The sequence below is a fragment of the Chelmon rostratus genome, chromosome 5 (genome assembly GCF_017976325.1).
Source record: "Chelmon rostratus isolate fCheRos1 chromosome 5, fCheRos1.pri, whole genome shotgun sequence".
In the NCBI taxonomy this organism is placed as follows: Eukaryota; Metazoa; Chordata; class Actinopteri; order Chaetodontiformes; family Chaetodontidae; genus Chelmon; species Chelmon rostratus.
The window spans coordinates 22,667,461-22,678,238 of record NC_055662.1 but is presented as its reverse complement, the minus strand read 5'-3'; the positions used below and the strand labels follow the sequence as shown (position 1 = coordinate 22,678,238).

The 10,778-nt window shown below is 40.3% G+C and overlaps 1 protein-coding gene across 2 annotated transcripts in view; it reads right to left on the bottom strand.

The window, feature by feature from the left end:
- Positions 1 to 523: 523 nt before the first annotated feature.
- Positions 524 to 10,778, bottom strand: part of polk (polymerase (DNA directed) kappa) — a 20,693-nt gene continuing 10,438 nt past the window's right edge. Inside the window, exons 1-15 of one of the 2 annotated variants that reach the window (XM_041937350.1) lie at positions 10,172 to 10,408; positions 9,855 to 9,992; positions 9,419 to 9,538; positions 9,132 to 9,284; positions 8,129 to 8,260; positions 7,842 to 7,992; positions 7,449 to 7,664; positions 5,491 to 5,615; positions 5,114 to 5,280; positions 4,969 to 5,001; positions 4,761 to 4,857; positions 3,827 to 3,998; positions 2,612 to 3,673; positions 1,310 to 1,358; positions 524 to 1,151 (exon numbers count right to left, since the gene is read on the bottom strand). In XM_041937350.1, the coding sequence (XP_041793284.1) occupies positions 1,070 to 1,151; positions 1,310 to 1,358; positions 2,612 to 3,673; positions 3,827 to 3,998; positions 4,761 to 4,857; positions 4,969 to 5,001; positions 5,114 to 5,280; positions 5,491 to 5,615; positions 7,449 to 7,664; positions 7,842 to 7,992; positions 8,129 to 8,260; positions 9,132 to 9,284; positions 9,419 to 9,538; positions 9,855 to 9,983 (2,688 nt within the window). In that variant the 5' untranslated portion in view covers positions 9,984 to 9,992; positions 10,172 to 10,408 and the 3' untranslated portion in view covers positions 524 to 1,069. Of the gene's footprint in view, positions 1,152 to 1,309; positions 1,359 to 2,611; positions 3,674 to 3,826; positions 3,999 to 4,760; positions 4,858 to 4,968; positions 5,002 to 5,113; positions 5,281 to 5,490; positions 5,616 to 7,448; positions 7,665 to 7,841; positions 7,993 to 8,128; positions 8,261 to 9,131; positions 9,285 to 9,418; positions 9,539 to 9,854; positions 9,993 to 10,171; positions 10,409 to 10,778 lie in introns of those variants that run through there. The other variant, XM_041937351.1, reaches the window with a different exon arrangement.

The window sequence follows — 10,778 nt, the reverse complement described above, 5'->3', positions numbered from 1 at the left end:
GGATCCCACAGAACCCCTTTTTACCAAGTTTCACGCAGTTCCTGTCTTCAAATACTGAACAGCATGCCTTGAAATGGATGTGTACTCCTACTTTCTTAATGCCCGAGGGCCAGTCTGTGTTTACTTTTACCCGCTCACACCCTTGAGAGACAGCTGATAGTGCCAGAGAATATTGACCATGTCGCATTCTACCTGTGTAACATGACTAGTAGGTGGGATTAGAATGGCTTCATTATATCATGCCTTGAGTAACATGAAGATACTTTTCCAAATGTTTTTTTTACTTTACTTTTACTACTTCTCTGAACACTGTGCAGTGTTTGCAAAGTATTAAAATGAAGTATGAATAATAAGTAGTTTAAATAGTAGTTTAACTTGTCCAGGGAGGTTGTTGAGTTGACTAGTTACGCATACTCAGACACCCCAGTCATAAACTTACTTTAAATCAGTCTAATTCTGTGCGTTTCATCTAAATTAATGGAGAATGGATGGTAATTAATTGAAAAATTACCCAAAGTGAAATTTCAGCGGATTTGGTAATTTATTACAACTTTACAACCATTTACATGATAGAATGATTCTCTTATCTTCATTAAACATATACAGTATTATCACTGGAAAACATAATAAAAACAATTACTGAAAATATCTGAATACAATAACTTACCTTAGCAACCTTAGCATGTAATAAATACCTGCATGGTCCATTTAGCATTCATTCAAGTGAAAACATTAGGCTTCTCTTTGGTAAGAGAAAATAGGCAATGAAACTGGCATTGACAGACAACAAGGTCATAAATATTTCCATTAATTTACCAGAATTAAAACAAACAGATTTTTTCTCTGTCATCTTTAATTTCTTATCAAGTGCGTGGCTTATAAAAACCAAAAAGGGCATATTAGTGCACATACTTAGCTTCTAATATCAGCGATCCTGCAATGACTGTGAGGACAGTTCAAGCCATAGAGTTCGTAGCATGACTAAAACCTGAACAAATTAATAAATCTTTCCTGTAGAAAACTTCCTCAGTTCCTCCAGATGAGGAAGGGCGTTCTGAGTGCATCCCTGTCACCTGAAGAATTTGTCGATGGTGTTGCGAGGACCGAGGCCTTTAGCCTTTTTAGAAGGAGGAGAGGAAGGCGAGTCCCGTCTGACAGACACGAAATCAAAACCAACAACAGAAAAAACGATTTTGATGAATTAAAGCATCCCATCTTGACATGATTCATGCTACTTAGCTGTACATGGAATATGCAGAGACCATATATCAACACTGTGCAACAACTATCTGTAATCAAAAAGTCTCACCTTTTGGTTTTGCCTTTGTTCGCTTGTGTTGGCAGGAGACGGCCTCTGTCTGTGATCAGAAAACAGACATCATGAACATGGATAGGAAAAAAAAAAAACTCCATCATTACCTCTTCTCTGAGAAAAAAATGACATCCACTGAGGAGGAACACAATTGTGACACCTCTTCAGGGATATAAAGAGTGCAATTTCTAGGGCAGGCTTGTTTAAGAGGAAACCAGGGTGCAGTTCATTGTAGGAAATAAATAGGTGAGAAAGTGATTTAGCCATTTCCAAGACCAGGGCAAAGGAAGCCCCATGGGCTGAAATGAGATGTCTTTTCTCTGTAGGAATCAATACAAACTTCTCACACAATGTCACTGTCAGTAAATAACAAGGTCATAGGTCACCGACATCCTCCCAAATAGACATTCCTACAGCCACAGTTTATAGACGTTACTAACAGGATCGTATCTGTCATCAGCAGAGACAGATACATTCTCAGACTTCAGATCTATGCAGAAAACACTGACAGACCTGGAACTCCACACAACACAAAGAAGAAAATGAATAATTCAAAGCAGCTATATTCAATGTTTTATACAACAATGTATCAATTCAGAGCCGGCATGCGGGCATATATTTTTGGTTGTGATTTATTATTATCATTATTGGATTTATATGTGCTTAATTCAAATATTTCTTTTGTATTCAGCAATCTAACAAAATTAATGTATGTAATATGTTTTTAATGTGGAATGGAAGTCTGAAAGAATTGGCTGTTCATTGACTTCAACCTCTCCAGAGTTTTGCACGTTGTTTATTTAAGTGGTATGAGAACAATGTGACACTGTAGGTATATCATAGTGATGAACCTACAGAGAATTATCACCATGTGCATCGTTCAGCTCAATGTTTAGCTGTCTGGTCTGCAACTTAACTGTTTTGTTCACTCTTGCATTGATTTCTGCCACAGCAGGCAGTTGTTTTCAGTGGAAAAGTGCATAAAACACACTACCTGGTCAGCACAGAACAGCCGATGGACACAGCTAAATGCTCCACTGGTCAACATAGTGGAGCATTTAGCAGCTAAAGAGTCATATCTACCTCAGGAGTTGGTAGAGACCAACTGGTGGCTAAAACTGAATGTATGTCAATAAATGACTGTTTGATGGCAAGTTCGCCATATCAATTTATAAGGAGATGTGCCAGTGTTGTGCTCACAACTTGTTTGTGCTGCCTCCAAGTGGCAAAGAAAACCCACTTATTCCAGATAAAATGATGAAACACAAGTGTTCAGCCTCATTTACTACACACACTCACCCACGGCCTTGCCATTAGTAATTGAAGGTGGATTTAAGGGAGATGATGTTTGTCCTCCCAGCTCATGTAGGACCTCCTGGTTCAAGCAGAGGTCAACGTGGTGGTTGAAGGTAATGAGGTCATCATCGCCCTGGGTCAGCTGACATATTGGGCAGATGAGGACGGGGCCTTTATCGCTGCATGAGTCAGGCTGTTGCAAGGTCACAGTTTTGTTGTCACCATTGATCAACAAAGCTGTTTGAACAGAATCATTTTTCGAGCTGCGCTGGTCCTCCTGACAATCACCTCTGGTTGACTTCTGCTCTTCATTGTTCTTTGCCTTCTCCTCTTCAACCTCACACTCCCCCCTCCATTTGTCCACCACTTCATATTCTCTATGGTCATTCTCTAGGTCCAAATCTGAATCTGTGTCAGAAATTGTGCATTGGTTTGGCTTTCTAGAAGCATCAGTGAGACACTGGTCTATATGTCTGTTGAAGACATTCAGATCAGTGGTCTCCACCTGCCTGAAGCAGACTGGACAGGTGAGACTCTCTGACACCGTGCCACCACAGCCTGATGTGGATGCATGAGCCACTACGGGAGAAAGTAGGTGATCTTCTGAGAGATCTGAGGCTGTACAGTCCTTCTTGTGTGCTTTTGTTGATGATTCTACACCCTTTTGAGAAAAAGCACCTGTAGAGGTAACCACAGAAGCATCCTCCCTGCGTCCTTCCTCTTGTGTGTTTCCATTCTCTACCTGGAGCTGCAGTCTTCTGACATGAGCCCTTTGGAAGAAAGACTGTTGGGGTTCTTCACAAGTCTGGCTCCCCTCTAACCCCCTCTGCTTTCTCCACCTAGGAACTTCCTCTTGTCTCTGGCACATCTGCACTGGGGGAAGACAAGGTTTGAGTCCAGGGCAGGTTTGGGAGGAGAGATTAGAAAGATGCTCTTTCTCAAGCTTTTGATGCATTCCTTGGGAAGCGACACTAGAGTGTGTCTTGCCTGGCTGAAGAAAGCCAATGATGCTCTTCTGCAGGGGCTTTTTATCATCCGAACTGACGAAGGTAGACATTCTCACACCTACGAGCACAAAAAACAAATTATCTGGAGAAAACTTTAAAATGAATGACAACTGTATTATTATTTCCACAAGCAGTGTGTCACAGATCATTTAGATTTATTTCAAGTTACTTTTGTTAATTGGTACGTCAGTGATATTGCTGATCTAATTACCCATGAGCCTCAGTCTGAGTGGCTGGGGGCTTTCATTGTCTCTTTCCGTTTTCAGTAGGTCCTTAGCAACAGCAAAGATTTCGTCCACTGTAGCAACAGCATACGGCAGCGTCAGCGCCCTGGTTTTCACCTCAAAGTTCACGTTCTTAAGCTTCAGTGTTACTGTTTTACCCTTCAGAAAAATAAAAAATAATATGAAAAGCTAAATTCACATTAGGAAAACATATAAGATAATGTCTGTCTGCTGTCTAACAACCTCTTAATTATAAGCATAACCAATGATACAGAATAGAGGTGGAAATCTCTGTAACCTGTCATATCACTGATTGATCTGTCAGAACGCTTTTTTGTGAGAAACACGCCACGAAGCGCTTTCATTGTAATGTGATCATCTCCCAGGGAGACATTTCCAAGGCTGATAGTAGCCCCTGCTGTCTCCTTAATGGCCCTCCATTTCCTCCAGCTATCAAGGCCACATCGGGACCCAGGCAGGGGGGTGATGGTCGTGCCAAGCCATCCAGTCCTTTCTCTATCGATTCGCAGAGGAATGAACAGGTTGAGGTAATTGTATGAGATTCAGTTTGGAGTCAGGGTGATTGTAGGAAGGCCAAGAATAAGATGGTATTTCTTTTTTTTTTGTTGTTGCTTTTTCCCATCTAACCCTTTTCTCTTTGTGGGATTGTCCATTTTTGTTCAAATATCAGCAGTGCTTGCTTTATATCGCTTCACGCAGCGTGTTCTGGAAAGGTTCATTCAAGCAATGTCACAGCAGCTACAAAATGAAACCTATGAACATACAATATAACCTTGTGTGTGGTTGATGTAACCAGAAAAGGTCGCACAAAGTTGTGTTTAAGACAGCCTACTCATTCATAAGATATGCAGAGAGGTACATCCGTGGTGAAAAATGAATAAAGCAGCCCTCATTCACTACCTTTAGGCCTTCTTTCTTCATGTCTTCTGCCAAGTCTTCACAGAGCTCCCTGCATAAAGACAACTGCTCCTCAGCTTTACTCAGTTCTTTAAATGTCCTGTTAAGTTTGTCAGAAAAGAGTGGGGCAGGGGGGAAATGAAGGAACGTTAAGAGGAGGGACACTAAAAAAAATCAATTTAACCTCTATTGATGCCTCACTAAACCATACCTTTCTGTGCTCATGCTTTTTCTTTTTTCGTGTCTGTATAAAAGCAAAGACAGTGAGTATTATCTCCTCTCTCTGAACTGGACTGTTTCATTTTTTAATCATCAATAATCATCATCAATGTTTTATTAAACAGAAAGAGAAGTACCTCGGTATATCTGTCGAGCCCAGACCCAGGGAAACCTGCATGAAATGATGCCAGGCTGTCTCGGAGAACAACAACGACAGCAACGCCATCTGCTGGCCAAGATGAGAACAGCTACTGATGCCCAGAGCATTTAGCATCTTCTCACTCACCTTCCCAATGCCTGAAACCTGGAAGGACACACATTTTTACTGTCTTTAAATATTGATACAGAATGTCTTTCAAACATCGTTCCCCCTTCCTTAGCACATCATTACTCACTTTACACCACATATGTCAGCCTTTAATAGTACAAACATTCATATTACAGTTGAATAATTATTCACTACCTACACCATAAGACTCTGTTTATGTTTTAGTTTGAGCAATGTGTACTGTACTTTGCGAATTGGGAGACTCTGGATGAAGTCCATGACTGCCTCTCTAGTGGAGGGGAGTCTGTATTGGCCGTTGGGCTTGTTCTTGTCACTGCACACCTTGGCAAGCATCATGTTTGGAGCAATTCCTAGAATAGTGAATAGAGTAATTGAATCATGTGTTTGGAAATGAACGGCTGGTAAAACATATACATCATATTGATTATAATTCTAATTCCCTCAGGAAAGACTTTGCAGGCTTTTATGATTACTATTGAGCAGCAATCGTGATTTCAGACCATGCGCTAGTTATTGGAAATAACTATAACTTTACACATCTTGCCTCGCGTCTTAATACGTGCTTGCTGTATAATGAAGATTTTGTGAGGTTTATGTCACAACAAATCAACTTTTTTATGTCACTAAATAAAACCGTATGCCTGTGTCTCTTAACATTTAAAAAAATACTTCATTCTCAAGTTAGAAAGTTAAACTTTGGAAAAAGAAACTCTCTGAAGTGAGTCAACAAACAGCTCAGCTTGACAACATCTGCTTCACCGTCACCTAAAATGTGTAAAGAATGGCTTCACTTGAAGTAAAATGTGATATTCTGCTTCTGTCTGGGCAAGGGACTTTTTACTGAAATCTAGATCCATATACTTTGAGCATGGGGGCAAAGAAAGTCAGCTGATTCCACAAATTTAGACTTTTTTATCCCATGTTAAGCAACTAACACTAACACAGGCAGTTCTACATGTCTCTATATTCATCTGAAGATGTTACTGACCCCTCCACCTCTAACCAGATTTCTAACTCTCTCAACATTCCCAAAGTAGACCCTGACTCTGTTAAGACACTAGAAGGGCCAATCACTATTGCCAAAGACAAGCAGCTTTTTCCATGCAAATGGGGAAATGTCCTGGGCCAGACGGATTCCCAATAGAATTTAATAGGAAATTCTCTGATAAATGAGCCCCAATCCTTATTGATGTCTTCAACGAATCAATCTCCTGAGACAAAGCAGGATTTATCTGAACCAATAACACCCATTCAAAACATCTTCCTCTCCACCGCTCCACTCAGCAAGGCTGCCCATTGAGTCCCCTCTTGTTCGCCATTGCCATTTTGCCACTTGTCTGAATTCATCTGGAACAGGAGGGTTCCAAGACTCTGTAAACCCTCACTTCAGACGCCAAAACCTCTTGAGGGTCTAGCATTGCCAAATTTCAGATTTTATTCTTGGGCTTCTAACTCGAGAGCTATTCAGTTCCGGCCTCATCTGGAGGACCCTCACTCTCTCCCAACATGGATAATAATGGAGTCCTAGTCTTCTCGACCAGCCCCCCTGTCTGCTCTTGTAATGCTACCGTGAATCTCTGAGTCTCTCCCTGTTCAAATATGTAACAGTTAAATCAACACTGAGGATATGAAAGCAATTCAGGTGCTCCACCAGCAGCAAATCCATTATTCCCCCCTTCTTTAATAAATGGAATACTTTCGTCCTGTCAAGCTTCTGGTATTAAAACAGTATCAAAGACTTAAATGCTGATAACATATTTTAATCTTTCCAACAATTTGTAGAGAAACGTAATCTTCTTTAATCTAAACATTTTTTTTTTTTTTTGGTATTTACAGGTTCCAAGTTTTGTTAGAAATTTTTACCCCAGGTTTCCTCATTTGCCAGCCACTGCTAGTGAACCCACTATAATAAGTGTATATCTTAAATCTATATTAATCTCTGTTTGGTGTAGTCTAATCCACTCACTCAATCCTACCACACTGCCCACAATTAAAAAGCTATGAGAGGATGATTTACATTTTGAAAGTGAAGATTGATTAAAATATATTAGAATATATTTAAATGATTCACTTTGTGTTTAATTGTTGCACACTCCACATATGCACAAGTGTATGCATACACGTAGATGTGATGCTTAGGTAGAAAAAAGAACAGTGTTTTATTAATTTGGTTTTCTCCTTACCTGCACTGGCAGTCAGCATGGTCTTCTGCTCGATGCGAAAACGCATCTCTCGAACGGCCTCCTCAGCAGACTTCCCAAACACCTCGAATGCACCACCAGCAGCAGCTTTAGAGCCCGGCAAGCAGGGAGAGGAGCTCGGGCTGTCCTCAAACAGAAGCGGAGAGAGGTCCTCCATCTTTATCACTGTCTCCTGGGGAAGCTCAACCTTCTCTTCACCTTTACATAAAAATATATATATATATCACACAATGGATGATGATGGTTTTCCAGTGTATGAAAATATTTCCCGTCAGGACGTCATGTCTACAGTAAATGTGGCAAAAGTTCAAGTCACAAAAACACAACGCAATATGCCATGCAATCATTCTACATTTCTGCATAATTAGGTCCTGCCTGTAGTGGTGCTGCTGGCACGGTAGCGATGTGTACGCGAGGAATCTGGCCAGTTCTGCCTCTGCTCCAGGTGGTCTGTAAAATCCAGATAGGCTTCATCCAGGCTCATTGGCATAAAATGAGGGTCGTAGTCTGCAAAAATCTCCCGGATCTAACAGAAAAATACAAATTCAGGAGTGCCTGTTAGTTGAAGCAAGAAGCCACAAAAGGAGAGCACAGCATTTGTTTTTATTAAAGTTTCTAGATGCATGTATCTCCTTGTTTGCGTGTTTTGCCATTACTCTCACCTCAGCACTCACAGCTCTGTATTTATCAAAGTTGGTTGGAACAATAATCAAGGAGGGGCAGAGTTTCTTTGCAATGAAGCCAGGCATGGCGGCTCGGACCCCGTACTTCCTGGCATGGTAGTTAGATGTTGACTGGAAAAGAAAGAGGATTTAGGATACATAACTCTCACTGGAATGTTACATTTCTTTTGGAGCATATATAAAACATTGGCACTGGCTTTTACCCATGATCTCTGCCAGTAATGTATTAAGCATAGAATTTACAATTTCAAGTATTCAGTAATATACATACCATATGCATACTATATGAAGACTTATTCCTTAAGAAAGTGTAGTATTGTTGCATTATCCTGCATAAATCATGGTTAGAAGACTTAGAATGATGTGTTTAAAGGTTAGTGGTGACTTGTACGACAGAAAGTTGTACTGTATGACCACCTACTATTGCAATTTTTCTTCCCTGACTTACTTGTGTTATGTGGGGGCATATTTGTATCTATAACCCTGATTCCAAAAACGTTCACGATGCTGTGTAAAACACAATGTGATGATTTGCTAATCCTTTCTAACATATATCCAACTAAAAACAGTACAAAGGAAATATACTGAATATTTCTCATCAACTTCATCGATTATTTTAAATATCTGCTTATTCTGAATTGCCAGCAACATGTTTCAAACAAGTTGGGACAGGAGCAACAAGAGACTGGCAGAGTTGTGGAACGCTCCGAAAACACCTGTTTGGAACAGACAACAAACAGGTGATAGTATCATGATTGGGTATGAAAGAAGCATCCTGGAAAGGCTCAGTCACTCACAAGCGAGGATGGAGCAAGATTCACCACTTTGTATAAAGCCTTCCTACAACCGTTGTTGGTAAACAGAGTTCATTTGCAAATGACTGCATTCTGTTTTTATTTATGTTTTACACAACGTCCCAACTTAGGTTGTAAGACATTACTGTCATAGTTCTGTCAATTTCGCAGATAACATTTTAACTCACCAGCATGCTCATGCATCCTACAGCCATTGGTTTGTCCTTCAGCTCAGGACAGTCTCTCATCTCCACAGCAGCGTAGAAAGCATCCATGTCCACATGTACGATCAAACGTCTTAGATCACGGCTCTTCTCTAGCTCCGTGGCCATCCTGTCCACCTGCAAAGAGAGAGTTGATGAAAAACACTTAAGTAGCATTTGGAAATGCAACAGCATATCATATTTGTCTGTATATGTATGTACATTTTTGAGTGACCTCTAAAAAGAACAGTTAAATCCATAACAAGCCTTACCTGAGCTTGTGCTTTCTTTAACTGTTGTTCTGTGATCTGTGCCTTTTGAAGCATCATTTTGTCAATGCGCTGGTTCACCTGCTGCTCTTTCTTCAGCTCATTCTCATAAAACCTAGATCCCTGCAGGGAAATGACAAGGACGATAAAAGAGTTACAGATTCTGTAGCACGGCTATAATGAAAAGCTGCAATAGCACATCTATTTATAGGACTGTATGTCATTACACAGAGGATATGGGACTTTCACACAAGGCTGGACACAGCCAGGAAAAGTAGACCTCACCTTTCACACTGTCCATTGCATACTATAGAACTTTGTCTTTTTTAAAACATATCTATATTAAGATTCGTCAGACACTGGGGAGAACATTTTGCAGATGGAAGATTGATTTCACACAGAAATAAGAAAACAAGTCTATTTGAGTTGTAGGATCTACCTTGGATGTCTCCATGATGATCTTGTTGATCTTGTCCCTGTCGAGACCCTCCATACCAGCCTTGTTGTCATTGAGGGCCATTCTGGAGAGAAAGCCCTCTGCTTCAGTGGATGCGACCTCATTCTCCATCCTGAAGAACTGAACATTGAAGGGAAAGCAGTAGCTTAGTTTTTGTGGGTATGGTCAAATTTATAAAGATCTCCACTCTGTTCTAATGTTTTCCTAAAATAACCTCTAAGATATCGTGAGACAGGTGTATCACATTATCTGTGTGCCTTTTCTAGCTAGATCAGATATCCGGCAATTCAGCAACTTACAGTTTCACTCTGAACAGAGAATAATCACACGGAAGGTTGAGGTCTAACGACCATTCCTACATGTTTTGAAGTCAGTGACGATGACGGTTTTTGGCGGCACTTCCGCGTACATGCGTCAACACCGGAAAGGGCGGGGCTTGCCTTGTTTACTTATTTTAATGATGACATTAAATAAAGAAAGTTATAGATTAAGCTATTAGTAAATAGGTATTGGAAATTACATTGCACCATTAAAAGAATTCTGACGTAAGATCACACTTAACACTTTGGAAGACGCCAAATAATATGAACCAACGTGCATATGTTCAACAGCTAAATTAACATTGTCTGCACATCATTTCAGACTTGTGTAATTCCAGAAAGCATGTATGTAAAACGAAAGCTATGAAGGTACTTTTTGGCGGACATCAGTTAGTATTAAGAAACTGTTCAGCTGTCCTACAGCGCCTCCACGTGTTGATAATGAGTCACAGCATATTGTAGTTAATTACACAATTGAGATTATTTCACAGAAGTTATTTGAAAAACTACATCTACTACAATAATGGGCGTCATTTAAAGCTGCAGACAACACAAGAAATTAGTTATAGTGTTTTCTCTGGTGGAC